This window comes from Piliocolobus tephrosceles, chromosome Y, assembly GCF_002776525.5.
Source record: "Piliocolobus tephrosceles isolate RC106 chromosome Y, ASM277652v3, whole genome shotgun sequence".
In the NCBI taxonomy this organism is placed as follows: Eukaryota; Metazoa; Chordata; class Mammalia; order Primates; family Cercopithecidae; genus Piliocolobus; species Piliocolobus tephrosceles.
The window spans coordinates 21,424,901-21,442,155 of record NC_045456.1 but is presented as its reverse complement, the minus strand read 5'-3'; the positions used below and the strand labels follow the sequence as shown (position 1 = coordinate 21,442,155).

General features: G+C 41.2%; 1 protein-coding gene across 1 annotated transcript in view; it reads left to right on the top strand.

Moving 5' to 3' along the window:
- Positions 1 to 856: 856 nt before the first annotated feature.
- Positions 857 to 17,255, top strand: part of GYG2 (glycogenin 2) — a gene marked incomplete at its 5' end in the record, with an annotated part of 40,006 nt that continues 23,607 nt past the window's right edge. Inside the window, 6 exons of the mRNA XM_031935005.1 lie at positions 857 to 950; positions 1,074 to 1,215; positions 10,224 to 10,398; positions 11,225 to 11,387; positions 13,011 to 13,137; positions 16,346 to 16,568. Of these exons, the coding sequence (XP_031790865.1) occupies positions 857 to 950; positions 1,074 to 1,215; positions 10,224 to 10,398; positions 11,225 to 11,387; positions 13,011 to 13,137; positions 16,346 to 16,568 (924 nt within the window). The remainder of the gene's footprint in view (positions 951 to 1,073; positions 1,216 to 10,223; positions 10,399 to 11,224; positions 11,388 to 13,010; positions 13,138 to 16,345; positions 16,569 to 17,255) is intronic.

Here is a 17,255-nt window from a genome sequence, read left to right as displayed (position 1 = left end):
CCTTCCTTCCTTCCTTCCTTCTTTCTTTTTCTTTCTTTCGTCTTTCCTTCTTTCCTTCTTTCTTTCTTTTTTTTTCTTTTTTGACAGGGACTCACTCTGTTGTCCAGGTTGGAGTTCAGTGGTGTGATCATGGCTCTTTGCAGCCTTGACCTCCTGTACTTAAGCGATCCTCCTGCCTCAGCCTCCCAAGTAGCTAGGACTACAGGCGTGCACCACCTCGCCTGGCTAATTTTTTTTTTTTTTTTCCAGTAGAGATGAGGTCTTGCTGTGTTTCCCAGGCTGATTTCAAACTCCTGGGCTCAAATGATCCCCCTTCTTCGGCCCTAGCACTGGAATTACAGGCATGAGCCACTGCACCTAGCCTAGAGCACAGTTCTTTTGAGTGAGTTGGATTTTACATCTTTGCTGTAACTCAGGTCATCAAGCCATCACTTCCACTTTTTGCCTTTTGTTTTCACCTAAAATCTAAACACTTTGGGTGAGTTTTCAAGAGTCAAACACAACATAAAATAAGGGATAGTAGCTATGAGTTTCCATGGCATTGCAGTGTCAAGAAATGGGCATAGCAGTTGGGTTGACTTTGTCCTTCCTACTCCTCCTGTGGTTTGTTTTGTTTAGAATGAAAGGAAGTATGTATGCGAATTAGAATACTGAATATTCACTGCAAGTCCTGATTTTTTTTTTTTTTTTTTTAAGACAGGGTCTCACTCTGTCACCCAGGCTGGAGTACAGTGGTGCAATCACAGCTCACTGCAGCCTCGAACTCCCAGGCTCAAGTATCCTCCCACCTCAGCCTCCCGAGTAGCTGTAACTACAGGAATGCCACCACGTCCAGCTAATTTTTGTATTTTTAATAGAGACAGAGTTTCACCATGTTGCCCAAGCTGGTCTCAAACTCCTGAGGTCAAGCAATTCACCCGCCTCAGCCTCCCAAAGTGCTGGGATGACAGGTGTGAACCGTCATGTCTGGCTCAAGCCATGATTCGTGGGAGAGGAGAGGAGGTGACTATGGCCCCATCACCCCTGCTGTGTCTCAGGAGTGTAACTCTGGTGTTTTTTGTTGATTTTCACAGTGACTGATCAGGCTTTTGTCACACTGGCCACCAATGACATCTACTGCCAGGGCGCCCTGGTCCTGGGGCAGTCACTGAGGAGACACAGGCTGACGAGGAAGCTGGTGGTGCTGATCACTCCTCAGGTGTCCAGCCTGCTCAGGTAAGGCTCAGAGCTGCGGCTTGTGCCCAGCTGGGTGCTATAGAAGGAGGGTCGCCTCTCCCCCCAGAGGCCCTAGGAGTTATTCTGATGACTAACTGCCCTTCTTCACAGGCCTGGATGGCCGGCAATCATGATGGGCATCTGACGTTTGTAACGAACCTTCGAATCATGTGAAAATAGGTGTGTGATCAGCTTCACAGTACTTTAAAAAACATTGCTGGGTTTGGTTACAGTTCATTCTCCCAATCATGGAAATTGAAAACTCAATTCTATTTTGTTTATTTGTTTTTGAGACAGGGTCTCGCTCTGTCACCCAGGCTGGAGTGCAGTGGTACCATCTCGGCTCACCGCAACCTCTCCCTCCCGGGCTGAAGCGATCTTCCCTCCTTAGCCTTCTAAGTAGCTGGGACCACAAGTATGTGACCCCATGCTCGGCTATTTTTATTTTTACTTTGTGTATTTTTGGTAGAGACAGAGTTTCTCCACGTTGCCTAGGCTGATCTTGAACTCCTGGACTCGCTCAGTTCACCCGGCTTGGCCTCCCAAAGTGCTGGGATTACAGGCATGAGCCACAGCACCCGGCCAAGGAGTCTTTTATAATTTCCTTTTATAACTCCCTTTGTCTTTAATTCTCAAATAAAGAAAATACGTAAATAAATGCCTCTAATGAATAAAGCATAAAGCTTCTCTTAAATGTCATACATTATGTAAGCAATAATCTTTTTCTTTTATCAGCCATGGACCACTTAGAAAAACTGATTTTATATGAATGGGATGAGGAGGCATTTAATATGGCAGATGTAGCAGGAATTGAATGTCATATTCTTTGACAATGAAATAATAAATCCAGACATTAATAGCTAAACTAAAAAGAGAACAAACAAAGAAAAAACCAACCAATGTGTCCTCAGACGTTTTAAACTAGGAGTACTCGCCTAAATAACTCAATCCAGGTACACATGAAAGCTTGAATTATGTACTATTTCAGAAAATCACTGCAATGTGAGTGCTTCCTATACAAAGCAAAGAGAGCAACTACAGTGGTACAAGAAAGAAAATTCAAATCAGTGAAGCAATTAGCCACTTCAAATAGATACATGTTTACATACATACATGTGCATGTATATATGTTTATATGCATACATGTGCACATGCATATACATACAGTGGGTGTATATATACATGTATGTATTTATATATACATGCATGCATATACATGTATGTATACATGTATGTATATATGTTCAAATATATATGTATGTACATATAAAAATATATATTTGAACTGAATAATTTCATCACTGATTTAAATTTAAAATGTATATATACATATATATTTGAACTGGATAATTTCAAATATATATATTTCATATATACATATGAACTGGATAATTTCACTGATTTAAACGTAAAATGTGTGTGTGTGTGTGTGTGTGTGTATTTATTTATTTTTTTAATTTTTTGAGACAGAGTCTCACTCTGTCATCCAGGCTGGAGTGTAATGGCGCGATCTTGGCTCACTGCAACCTCCACCTCCCAGGTTCCAGTGATTCTCCTGCCTCAGCGTTCTGAGTAGCTGGGATTACAGGCATCCAACATCACGCCTGGCTAATTTTTGTATTTTTAGTAGAGACAAGGTTTCACCACGTTGACCAGGCTGGTCTCAAACTCCTGACCTCAAGTGATCCACCCGCCTCGGCCTCCCAAAGTGCTGGGATTACAGATGTGATTCACCGTGCCCAGCCCCAAATATTTTTAAAATAATAAAAAAAAAAAGCAAACAGCATTAAAAAAATTCATAAAGATAAAACGATAAAACTAATCATTGGGAACAAGAAACATATTCAGGGATTAGATTAGCAAATCTTCAGGGAGGCCAAGGTGGAAGGATTGCCTGAGGCCAGGAGTTTGAGACAGTCTGGGCAACATAGCAAGACTCTATCTCTACAGAAAATAAAAAGAGTTAGCCAGGTGTGGTGGTGCGCACCTGCAGTCCCAGCTACTCAGGAAGCTGAGGTGGGAGGATTGTTGAGCCTAGAGGTTCGAGGCTGTAGTGAGCCATGATCGCACCACTGTACTCCAGACTGGGCAACAGAGTGAGCTCCTCTCTCTAAAAATAAAAATAACAAATAAAAATGAATCTTTTATTTGAGAAAACATAAATGTGCAAAATTGAAATTAGAAAGAAGTCATTTGGAGGCAGTTTTAATAGTGAATACTATATAGAACCCTTATGGTAATAACGTTGGGAGTATTGAAGAAGGGCTTGATCCTTCTCAGGGAATCAGTGAGATGTTGGCTGTTGTCATCAGAAGAAATAGAAACCTTCTGTTTGACAATAACTATGAGAAAAACTGAAAATGTTACCAAAGGCTTATCTTGTAGAAAGGCCCTGGTTTGGGCAATATTAAGGGAAGTTCTGTTAAATTGCTCATGATGAATTAATTTCCCTGCTACATAAGCTATCACAGAACCTAGCAAAAGATGAATATGTTCACTTATTTTAAGAAACTGTTATAATCTTGACACCCAAACTTGATTTATAGGCTTGATTGTGTTTACATATGAATTGAGAAAGCCCTCAAATACAGGATGTTAATAAGGCAACTCTAGCCCTGTAGTAAAGAAATAAATAGTGCTTGCCCTAAGAAAGCAAAGATAGGTTATTATTTTAAAATCTATTAATGTCATTCATCACATTAATATGTTAGAGAAAATCAATGATAAGGTCCTTTTAAAATAAAAGCTAAGCATATAACAAAATGAATTCCAGGCTGGCCACGGTGACTCATGCCTGTCATCCCAACCCTTTGGGAGGCTGAAGCAGGTGGATCACTTGAGGTCAGGAGTTCGAGACCAGTCTGGTCAACATGGTGAAGCCCCATCTCTACTAAAAATACAAAAAAAAAAAAAAAAAAAAAATTTAGCTGGGTGTGGTGACAGGCATCTGCAATCCCAGCTACTTGGGAGGCTGAGGCAGGAGAATCACGTGAGTCTGGAAGGTTAAGGTTGCAATGAGCCGAGATGGCGCCACTGTGCTCCCGCCTGGGTGACAGAGCAAGACTCTGTCAAAAAAAAAAAAAAAAAAAAAAAATCCACATAGATTACAAATATAGAGGTAAACATTTAAAACATAGAGAAATCTTACAAGAAAATAGATGGAAGTTTCTCAGTACTGCTGCTATCTGGGACTGGAGGGTTCCATGTGGTGGGGCGTCCTGTGCACTGCAGGGTGAGCAGCGCCCCGGGCACCGCCCACCAGATGCCGACAGAACTTGGCAGTTGTGACAACTAAAAATATCTCCACATATTGATGCAGGTGGATGTTTCATTCATCTGAAAGCTGGAAATGCTGTTGTAAATTACACAAGATGGAAGAGGACACCAGAATTGCTGTGTCAGAGATACTGTGTGTTAAAGTAGAAGATAAAACAACCTGAGGGACACATTTACAATATTATAACGGAGGGGTTCTTATTGTCCATCACATACGAAGAACTCTTAAAACACTTGAGGGGTTTGCACTGGCTCATCTCTGGCATGCCAGAAGCAAAGATAGACAGATAAATACAAAAATAGGTATTGTCATGAACAACTGGCTGGGTGCAGTGCCTCACACCTGTAATCCCAGCACTTTGGGAGGCCGAGGTGGGCAGATCACTTGAGGTCAGAAGTTCAACACCAGCCTGACCAACATGTTGAAACCCTGTCTTTACTAAAATTACAAAAAACATTAGCCGGGCGTGGTGGTGCCTGTAATTCCAGCTACTCGGAAGGCTGAGGCAGGAGAATTGCTTGAATCTGGGAGGCGGAGGTTGCAGTAAGCCCAGATCATGCCACTGCACTCTGGCCTGGTGACAGCGAGACTCTGTCAAAAAAGAAGGAAAGAAAAAAAAGCCTGACCATATTAAGGTCCAAAAACGAATGCACCAGTGAGTGGAAAGGTACACACAGCACATCCAGCAGGTTTCCTGTTTTATTTTAAAAGCCGGCGGGGGCAGGGGGACAGGAAAATACTGTTAAAGAGTATAATTGAATTGCTTGTAACACAAAGGATACATGCTTCAGGGGATGGATACTGCATCTTCCATCATGTCATTATTACTTGTTGCCTACCTGTATCAAGGTAGACTTAAGGTCTACTCAAGAGGAACTTTAAAATATTCAGAAGCAACATGGCAGAAATCGTGGGAGGGTTCAGTGCTGCAGGTTGGGTTGAGGTTTTGTAGGCCCTTTTATTATATGTTTTGCAGTCATGGGGAGGATTGAGGGGTGGCGCTCTGCGGTGCTCAGGGCAGTAGAAGACGAGCAGTGAGCAATAACCATAAATGACCAGGAGTGTGCGTGGTGGGAGATCGTCCTCACCCAGGCTGTGTGGTACAAGCGTGTTGTGGAGTGATCTTGTAGGGAAACCATGCCAGGAGCCTGCGTTTATAGCTTTAAACTAATGGTGTTCATGAAACATAATTCGGCTTCCAGGAGTTTATTTTAGGAAAATGAACAGAGCTGAACAAAAGAATGTAAGGACATAAATGGCAGTGCCATTTGTAGCGAGGTGGAGTGCTGTTTCTCTTGCCCTCCCCATGGCCCAGATCTTTATGCAACTGCAGTGAAGATGCCATAAATTCCATAAATAACTGGGTCAAAAGCAGAGGGAGATTTGCTGAAGGAAGGGTACTTTTTCAGAGAAATAGTTACCTTGAATACAGAGCAGTGAAATCTTACAAATAAATGTCGAGTCCAAGAGAAATGCTAAGAGAGAGAAAAGGTCTGAGAGCTTCAATATCTGTCAAATAGGAGAGAAAAGAAAGAAAGAGAGAGAGAAAGAAAGAAAGAAAGAAAGAGAAAGGAAGGAAAGGAAGGAAGGAAGGGAGGAAGGAAGGAAGGAAGGGAGGAAGGGAGAGAAGTAACTCCTATTATATTTCGGCTCTGAGAAAAAGTTTAGATTGAGAGTGTTCCGGATATTGAGCAGAGTGGATGAAGAAAGCTCAAATGTAGACACAGTGGTAAAATTTCAGAACAGCAAAAATGAAGAAAAATCCTAAATGCCTTTCTGTATCAATCTGGTTGAGACAATTGATGGCTCAAAATTCTAGTGCAAGACAACTTTGAAATGAAAGTTCTGTATTCAGCTTTAGTACTGTAATTTGAAAGCAAAACAAAGACTTTTCAAATTTGCAAACGTTAAAAATGTTATCCCTCAAAGACCTTGGAGGAAAAAGTTAGTTGATTGACTCCAGCAAAATGGAATGTAATCCAAGAAAGGCGAGAGTAGCCAAGCACAGTGGCTCATGCCTGTAACCACAGCATTTTGGGAGGCTGAGGTAGGAGGATCGCTTGAGTCCAAGAGTTCAAGACCAACCTGGACAACATAGTGAGGTCTCATCTCTACTGAAAAATTATTTTAAATTGCTGAGTGCAGTGGCGCATGCCTGAAGTCTTTGCTACTCAGGAGGCTGAGGTGGGAGGATCACTTGAGCCCAGGAGACTGAAGCTGCAGTGAGCTGCGATTACACTACTGTACTCCAGCCTGGGTGACAGAGCAAGACCCTGTCTCAAAATAATAATAATAATAATAATAATAATAATAATAATAATAATAGAAGAGAGCACACAGGAAGCAGTGCTGAATAAATAAATGTATAAAACAGACTTAAGTCTGAATGTGTTAGTGCATAGTTGTGAAAATAATCTGGAATTAACATTTCACATGGGAGGTAATTGAAAGAGCAGAGCAGAAAGAGAGAATGAGCATATGTTCATGTTTTTGTTTCTTCTGGGAAGAAGACATAGGTAATGACTACCTTTATATTTGATAGAAAACATAAGCTTAAATATGTGTGCTGACAGTTGAAGGGTGGTTACCACCAGAAAACTAGAAAAGATTTGTACAAGTTTCAGAGCCTTGATGGGAAATGCATGGATTGAAGAAAACCTGATTCATGCAATCAGAGGTGGGTGGGAAAGAATTACACTGAAGAAGTAGAAAGTCTGATATATGTAAAAAAGGGAAAATAATATGAAACCTAACTGCAGGACTCAATCCAAATATAACAGTGATCATAATAAACATGAATGGATTAAAATTCCTTTTAAAAAAGGTAGACTTTCTGAATGGGAAAATAAACATAAAATCCAGACATACAGTAGTGCAGGAGGCAGCTGAATTAAAAACAAACAAAATGTTGAAAATACATGGATGCATTTGTATCATTCTGTTCCACTATCCAATCTAAGTAATGGTCAATTGTTTTATAGATTGCTCTTCAGTTTTTTGGTTTTTTTTTTTTTGAGACAGAGTCTCACTGTATTCCCCAGGCTGGAATGCAGTGGCGCGATCTCAGCTCACTGCAACCTCTGCTTCCCAGGTTCAAGTAATTCTCATGCCTCAGCCTCTAGAGTAGCTGGGATTACAGGTGCCCACCACCGCACCCAGCTAGTTTTTGTATTTTTAGTAGAGGTGGGGTTTCACCTTGTTGGCCAGGCTGGTCTCCAACTCCTGACGTCAGGTGATCCACCCGCCTCGGCCTCCCAAAGTGCTGGGATTACAAGCGTGAGCCACTGTACCCAGTCTTCAGTTTGGTTTTGTCCAGTGTTTTCTCAAGATTAGATTGAGGTTATGCATTTTTGGCAAAAAAATCATCAGAATTGATGTAAGTTTTCAGTGTGTCATGTTACGGAGTGTCTTTATGTCCTGTCCTGGTGATGTTAAATTTGATCACCTGGATTAAGTGGTGTCGGAGTTCTTCACTGTAAAATTATTATTATTTTCTTTTAGTAATGGATACATATCTTGGGATAGACATTACACGAACAGCCTGTTTCTTCTCTAAAAATCAGTGAGTCTTGTCTGCCACAGTTGTTACTATAGTGTTTGCCTAATGGTGATTTTCTATTTTCTACTTCCCTCATTCCTTCTGTTTCAATTACTTGGAATTATGTTGTAAATTCAACCTGCCCCTTCTTTCTCACATATTTGTTTATTCAATAGTTATATTAGGTCAGGCGTGGTGGCTCATGCCTGTACCCCCAGCACCTTGGGAGACTGAGGCAGGCAGATTGCTTGAGCCCAGAAGTTTGAGACAAGCTTCATAAACATCGTGAAACCCCATTTCTACCAAAAAATACAAAAAATTAGCCAGGCGCGGTGGCATGCACTTGTAGTCCCGGTTACTTGGGAGGCTGAGGTGGGAGGACCACTTGAGCCCAGGAGTTGGAGGCTGCAGTGAGCTATGATTGCACCACTGAACTCTAGCCTGGGTGACAGAGTGAGACCCTGTATCAAAAAAAAGCTTATATTAGTGTAGGCTCATGAATATTTATTTCGTATTTTGGACTTGTTGTTTTTTTGTTATTGATTACATTATTTCAGCTTTGGCAATTGGTTGCTTCTCCTAGCTGGCCCCCTATATTCTTTCAACATGCCCCCATCCTTTTTCTAGCACTTGCTTAATTTTTCTGTCATCCCAGTATGTTCCAGACTATGATGAAGTGGGATTTAAGCAAAAATAAATAAATAAATGGAACAGAGCAGATTTCACTTTGATAAAATGTACAGTCTTTCAAGCTTCAAGTCTCAAACTTGTATGCAACTAACAATGTAAGTTTTGAATACAGAAAGTAAAAATTGATAGAGATTGTTATGGACTTCTGTTAGTTTCTACCAGCTCAGCATTTACATTTCTCTGCCTCTGCAGTTTACAGGGTGAAGCTGTCTTCCTAAGAGATGGCCCAAGTGCATGCATCTTAAGACAGTTCTGTTCAATTTGTCACATTTTTCAATTATGCATGCATTTCTTTTTCATAACATTAACATTTATTGCTTTATACGAACACCGTATTGAAAGCCCAAGCATTCAGTTTACACACAGAAATTATGCAATTATATATCGCTTCACAAAGGCAGTGAACACATTGCATTCTACAAAATCTACTTCACAGAAATTTAGAAATTCTACACACCAAAAGGTACAGCTGAAAAAACAGGTGTAAATTTGGCAGCTAGTAATTTTGACAGGGAAGTTGCAGCTTGCATGACTTTATTTTTTTGTTTGTGTTTTGAGACAGAGTCTCACTCTGTCGCCCAGGCTGGAGTGCAGTGGTGCCATCTCAGCCTCCTGCAACCACTGCCCCCTGGGTTCAAGCGATTCTCCTGCCTCAGCATCCTGAGTAGCAGGAATTACAGGTGCCCACCACCACGCCTGGCTAATTTAAGTTTTTTGTTTGTTTGTTTTTGTTTTTGTTTTTTGTTTGTTTTGAGATAGAGTCTTGTTCTGTCACCTAGGCTGGAGTGCAGTGGCGCGATCTCAGCTCACTGCAACCTCTGCCTCCCGGGGTCAAGCGATTCTCCTGCCTCAGCCTCCCGAGTAGCTGGGACTACAGGCGCCACCATACCTGGCTAATTTTTGTATTTTTAGTAGAGAAGGGGTTTCACCATGCTGGCCAGGCTGATCTTGAACTCCTGACCTCAAGTGATTCGGACATCTCGGCCTCCCAAAGTGCTGGGATTACAGGCATGAGCCACTGCGCCAGGCCTTGCATGACTTCAAATATATGAATATGAAAATATTGAACTTAGAGTAATCATTGTGCTTTGTGTTGATTGAAAAATGTAACACTGGCTATCGAAGAAGCATGTTCAAAGATATTTAATTCACTTCAAAATGTCATACAAATTGTGGTGGTTTCTATGCACCCCTAAAGCCTCAGTCATTTAGCTCAGGTATGTTACTGAAGTAATATATTAATTCTTCCGGTACGGTGGGGTTTCCCACCATTGACATTTGCATTCAAGCGTGCGTAGGCTTTTGGGCACAAATGGACGGTGTGCACAGCTCTAAGGCATCTGTGGAAATGTGCTCTGAACATGGAGACCGCAGTGAGGGCCGTGGGGATTCTCTCTGCGTTCCATGTTTGTGAGCAGCAAAACAGCACCCTCTTGAAGGAGGAGGTGGTTCTGTGCTAAATATTAACCTGCTGTCCTACTATTTGGCACATGTCTGTTCCAGGGTCATCCTCTCGAAGGTGTTCGATGAAGTCATTGAAGTGAATCTAATCGATAGTGCAGACTACATCCACCTGGCCTTTCTGAAGAGACCAGAGCTCGGGCTTACCCTCACCAAGCTCCACTGTTGGACTCTCACTCACTACAGCAAGTGTGTCTTCCTGGATGCGGACACTCTGGTGAGTGAAGACTCTCTGCTTGATAGGAAACCCTCCAAGACCACATCTCTATCCTTAAGCAGGCGGTCAACTTTTTTTTTTTTTGCAACACATTTACTCTGTCACCCAAGCTGGAGTGCAATGGCACGATCTCGGCTCACTGCAACCTCTGCCTCTTGGGTTCAAGTGATTCTCCCACCTCAGCCTCCCGAGTGGCTGCGATTACAGGCACCCACCATCATGCCCGGTTAATTTTTGTATTTTTGTGCAGACTGGGTTTCACCATGCTGGCCAGGCTGTCAACTCTTCCTGGTAGGTCATGTGCATTTCTATTTCTAACACAGATGTTCAGTCTTTTATAATCAGACATAACATACCCCTGAGCACTGTGCTAGACCCTGCCGAAGAGAATGGGGGATTGGAAGACATGTTCCTACCCCAGGAATGAATTATAACCACAGTATTTTACACACACAAAATAGAATCATTAGGGAAAAAACTTGCGGCTGGGCACAGTGAATCACGCCTGTAATCTCAGCACTTTCGGAGGTTGAGATGGGTGGATCACTTGAGGCCAGGAGTTCGAGACCAGCCTGGCCAACATGGTGAAACCCCGTTTTTACTAAAATTACAAAAATTAGCCAGGCATGGTAGCAGGTGCCTGTAATCCCAGCTACTCAGGAGGCTGAGGTGGGGGAATCGCTTGAACCTGGGAGGCGGAGGCCACAGTGAGCCGAGACCGTACCACTGCACTCCAGCCTGGGCAACAGAGCAAGACTCTGTCTCAAAAACAGAAGCATTGGTAAAAGAAGCATTGCGGCAGGTTCTGTGTGTTTTGCTTCACCAGGTGCTGTCCAATGTCGATGAGCTGTTCGACAGGGGAGAGTTTTCTGCGGCCCCGGACCCCGGATGGCCGGATTGCTTCAATAGCGGGGTGTTTGTCTTCCAGCCTTCCCTCCACACGCATAAACTCCTGCTGCAGCACGCCATGGAACACGGCAGCTTTGACGGTAAGTCAGGGCAGCCCGGATGCTGGGGGAAGAGAACAGGACTGCTGCCTAGACCTGCATCGCAGCCTCACCCCATTTCCCCATATCTGGGAATGGCCACTTGAAGACTGAGGTGAAAATTGAAGAATGTGGCCAGTCAGGGGTGTAGGAAGAGATCAGGACGCTCACAAGGAAATATGCAGTTGAGAGAACCATTGGAAATATCCTTGCTGAGTAGAAAGAACGGTTCGACAATCCAGTCATATAAAATAGGTGAGCAAATCCCTCTCTAAAGGGCTGGATAGTAACTGTTTTCAGAGTTGCACGCCTTATGGTCTCTGTTGCACACACTCAACTCTGCAGATGTGACATGAAGTCAGCCGTGGACCATACAGTCACGCCTCATTTAACGACAGGGATGCGGTCTGAGAAATGTGGCGTTAGGTGATTTTGTCATTGTGTGAACATCCTAGAGTGTATCTACACACACCTGGATGATATAGCCTACTGTATACCTAGGCTGGAGGGCAGAGCCTATTCCTCCTAAGCTACAAACCCATGTAAGCATGTGACTGCACTGAATGTTGTAGGCAATTGTAACCTAATGGGAAGTATCTGTGGTTCTAACCATATCTAAACATCACAAAGGTCCAGTGAAAATACAGTATAAAATCTTGTGGGACCACCGTCATGTGTATGGTCTGTCTTGGACCGAAGCACTTTTATGTGTTGCACGACTGTACTTGGCATTGAACATGGGCTGGCTGTGGTGGCTCATGCCTGTAATCCCAGCACTTTGGGAGGCCAGGGCGGACAGATTGCTTGAGTCCAGGAGTTCAAGACCAGAGTGGGCAGGTGGCTTGAGACCAGGAGTTGAAGACCAGCCTAGGCAACATAGCATCTCGACAAAAAATACAAAAATAAGCTGGATGTGATGCTGGCACCTGTAGTCCCCACTCCCTGGGAGGCTGAGTTGGGAGCAGCACCTGAGCTCAGGAGTTCAAGGCTGCAGTGAGCTGTGATTGCACCACTGCACTCCAGTTGGGGCGACAGAGTGAGACCCTGTCTCAAAGAAAAAGAAAAGAGCATAGCTGTGTTCCAATAAAACTTTATTTACAAAAACATGCACAGAGCGTAGTTGGCTGAGCCCTGGTAGAATATAGGAAGAATTAAAATGAGGCAACCTGAAGCAGGTGTTTGTTCAAATGGGCGTCAGTAGAGAGGAAATGTGCTGGAAGTTTTGTAAAGTAAAAGAAAATACTGGACCAGTGAAGAATTGCCTCTAGGTAAAGGGGAAGAGTTAAATAAAACCGGCAAAAATAGTGGGAAAAGCATTGTCACTACCAGGGAGAATTCATTAGGGGACCAGTGGAGTGCTTTGGACTCCATATGCAATTTTAGCATTCATTCTGGGGGTTCCTGGTGGAGAATTTTGGAGGGAATATGCACTTATTTTTATCAATGGCTTGGGTTATCATTCCTTTCTGAGAACTAAGAGAATGCGTTCAGCTGGCAGACAGAAGAAATGGAATTAGTAACCCCGAAGGCAAGTGTTGACGTTGAGAGCTTCAGGCACAGCTGGCATTCTTGGAGTGGACCAAGCCATACTTCGCTAACCTGCTTTTATGTTTGCTCGTTATGTAGGGGCGGACCAAGGCTTACTGAATAGTTTCTTCAGGAACTGGTCAACAGCAGACATCCACAAGCACCTGCCGTTCATCTATAACTTGAGTAGCAACACGATGTACACTTACAGCCCTGCCTTCAAGCAGTAAGTTCTCCACCCTGGCGAATCCTGCCAGATCTGCCGTTACCAATCCACCTTCCCTCCTGGAAGATATACCAGCTGTTGGCGCATTTAAAAACTCATCTATCTATCTATCTATCTATCTATCTATCTATCTATCTATCTATCTTTAGGTAGATCTAAAGATCTATTTATCTGTATAGATAGATACCTGTGTCTATGTGTCTATCTATCTAGATGTCTATGTCTGTCTATATAGATATGTATCTATCTGTCTTTATAGTTATCTATATAGGCCTAGACATCTATCTATCTATCTGTCTGTCTATCTATCTATCTGTCCGTATCTTATCTAGATCTGGATATATATCTGTATACATAGATCTAGATATCTATATCTATATATGTATCTAGATCTAGATCTAGATATCTACCTGTATACATTGATCTATCTATCTAATCTGTATATCTATGTAAATATTTATCTATCTGTATAGACCTAGATATCTATCTATTTATCTATCATCTATCATATGTATCTGTCCAGATCTGAATATCTATCTATAAACATCTATCTATCTATCTATCTATCTATCTATCTATCTATCTATCTCTATCTAAATCTATCTAGATCTAGATATCTATCTAGATCTACATCACTATATAGATACCTATTTCTATCTATCTAGAACTGGATATCTGTGTATCTAGATATCTATCTAGATTTAGATCTTCATCCATATAGGTATCTATCTATATCTATCGATCTAGATCCAGATATCTATCTATATACATAGATCTATATATCTATATCTGTATATCTATCTAGATCTAGCTAGATATCTATGTAGATACATGGATCTATATATCTCTCTATATGTATCTAGATCTAGATCTCTCTATATATAGATCTATCTATCTAGATCTAGACCTCTATCTTTGTAGGCGTCTATCCATCTATCTAGATCTAGACATCTCTCTGTATATTAATACATAGATCTATCTATCTCTGTACATCGTTATATATGTATACACGCACACAGAAACACGCACACCCATATCTCGTCTCCTGCTTGCCGATTGCTATAAATGATAGGTAGTCAAGGCTCTACGACAGTGATTCCCAAAGTGTAGCCCGAGGAACCCTGACCCCACAACTCTTTCAAGTGTCTTCAAAGTCATAACTACTTTAAAAAAAGAATTTGAAGATGTGATTTTTTTTCCCTTTTTGCTGCCATTTTCTCATGCATCTATGCTGAGATTTTACAGACGCTACATGGCATGCAATGAGGTAATACCCTGAACACAGATGGAGCTAGGAGGAACCAGCTATCGCTTCTTGGGAAAATAGATGGCACTCTTCTCACAATGATTTTTTTAAATATAGAGATCTTTTTAATGAAAAATTATGAAATTTATGTTACTGCATAATGGTTTGTTTTTTTAAAGGGATTGATAAATATGCTTTCTAATTTCTCAGTTTTAATCTCGATTATTGTAAATATGGAGAAAGAGAATCCACAGGGACATGACCAGGCACAGTGGCTCATGCCTGTCATTCCAGCCCTTTGGGAGGCCGAGGCGGGCAGATGACTTGAGCTCAGGAGTTTGAGACCAGCCTGTGCAGCATGACGAAACCCTGTCTCTACGAAAAAATAAAACAAAACATTAGCTGAACGTGGTGTCGCACACCGCTAGTCTCTGCTACTCGGGAGGCTGTGGAGGGAGGCCCACTTGAGCCTGGGAACTGGAGTTTGCAGTGAGCCGAGATCATGCCATTGCACTCCAGCCTGGGTGACAGAGCAAGCCTCAGCTCAGGAGAAAAAAAAAGAAAGAATCCACACGGACAAAGCTCTTTGAGTTCCTAAGAGGTTCAAGGGTGAGGGGACCAGAAACTGTGAAATTCACTGCTCCAGAAGATGTGGCTATAAATGAAAATAGAGAATCTGAGAATCACATTGGGAATGAGTAATTGTAGAGTCTGCATTCTCTACAGAGGACACAGTGTCCCTAAGGAAGAGAAATTGATCTTGGGAGTGAAATCTTGTTATTTTTTAAAGTATAATCACAGATGCAATGGACAGAACATATATATGTCATGTGACTTTTGTATTCATATTTCATGAGGAGGTGATCCAAGAAAAAAAATGTTTAAAAAGGCTCCTGGAGGATGGTGATGATGAACAACAAAAAAGTTGGCAAGGGGAAAATTTTAAACCCTGTAAAAGAGAAAAAAAGCAAATTGCCTTGCCGCTTGCATTATTCACTGTAACAGCTATTTTTTTTTGCCCCTGTCATTTTAAGGATATGATGATTTGGGCTGCTGTACTTCGCGTTTTTAAAAAACTGATTTATTTTTCCCGTTTTGGGAAAAAACCTCAATGGATTACGATTATGTTTCTTGATATGTAGAAAATAAAATAACTGCAAAAACTGTGATTTTAAAAATATATTTTTATGCAAAATAACTGCAAATGAAACTACTAGTACTATGCTGATAGTAGTGGAGTAGTATTATTGATGATATATTGATTACTATCTTGATAGTAGTGGTATGCTATTATTGCCCATATATTGATTACTGCATTGTTAGTACTACTATATTATTATTGATTATATATTGATTACTATAGTGATAGTATTTTGTTATTAGTGGTCACATATTGATTACTGAATTAATAGTAGTAGTAGTCTGTTACTATTGATTATGTATGATTGCTATGCTAATAGTATATTACTGACTATATATTGATTACTACATTGATAGTGGTAATTATTATTGATTATATATTGAATACTATTATATATTGATAATAATAACATATTATTGATTACATAATGATTACTACATTGATAGTAAGAATATATTGTTATTGATCATATATTGATTACATGCATTATAATCATATGATCATGATCATATTGATTACATGCATTGATAGTAGTAGTGTATTATTATTGATTGTATATTCATGCCTATGTTGATAGTAGTAGTCTGTTATTGATCCTATATTGATTACTACATTGGAAGTAGTGGTGTATTATTATTGATTATATATTGATGACTATGCTGATAGTAGTAGTATCGCCAATGATACTAATCGATAATGGAAAGCCATTGGGACAGTCCTTCAGAGGCTGTCTTTGAGGAGCCCCACGGTAGCTGGATGCTTTCTGGGTGTCTTCTATCACATTAGAGTGGAAATCAGAATCCCTTCTGTTTTCTTCTCAGATTCGGTTCCAGTGCAAAGGTCGTACACTTTTTGGGGTCCACGAAACCTTGGAACTACAAATACAATCCACAGAGTGGCTCGGTGTTGGAGCAGGGCTCAGCGTCCAGTAGCCAGCACCAGGTGGTGTTCCTTCATCTCTGGTGGACGATCTACCAGAACAACGTGTTGCCCCTTTATAAAAGTGTCCAAGCGGGGGGAACACACGCATCTCTCGGTCACACAGTAAGTGGAGGATTCCCTTAAAACCCGTAGCTGAGGACGAGGAGAACATCCTTGTCACCAAGGTCTGGTGTGGTTTTTTCTGAAATGCCCCTTTTTTGTCTAAACACTGTATTTCATGTAAAAGAATACTGAGAAGCAAGTACCTTTTAAAAAACTTTTATGTTTTAGCTCAAAATAGAGAATGCCTAATGAGTAGATATCTTGTTTTGATTTATAGGCCTGGTGCAGAAGTAGGTTATTGAAATTAGCCATCCTCATCAGAGTAACAGACACTCATGGACAGGTGGTTCACAATGACTGATTACGATGTCATTTGGGCCAACGCTTTCCACTTGAAAGCATCATTTGAGATAGCAATTGGAGGAAGTGTCTGAAGAGGATTTTGTCAATTTTTGATTGACACCAATTTGATTTCAGAAAATATAATGATAGCCCCTAGATGTGCTAAATCATGGAGTAGCTGCAGTGTGTTGAATGCGGACTGCATCTGCCTCACAGAAGACCTTTTGCAATTAGGACTCAGGAAACTTTTTATTCCTAATGGCTTTTTTCACTAAAGTAAAAAACAACTTGAGCTTTTTTTTTTTTTTTTAAATTTTACTAGTGCATTTGTACTAGAGTACCAGAGCATTTTTTTGTTTACTAGAGTAAAGAAAACTAGAGTTTTGTTTGTTTGTTTTTTGAGAC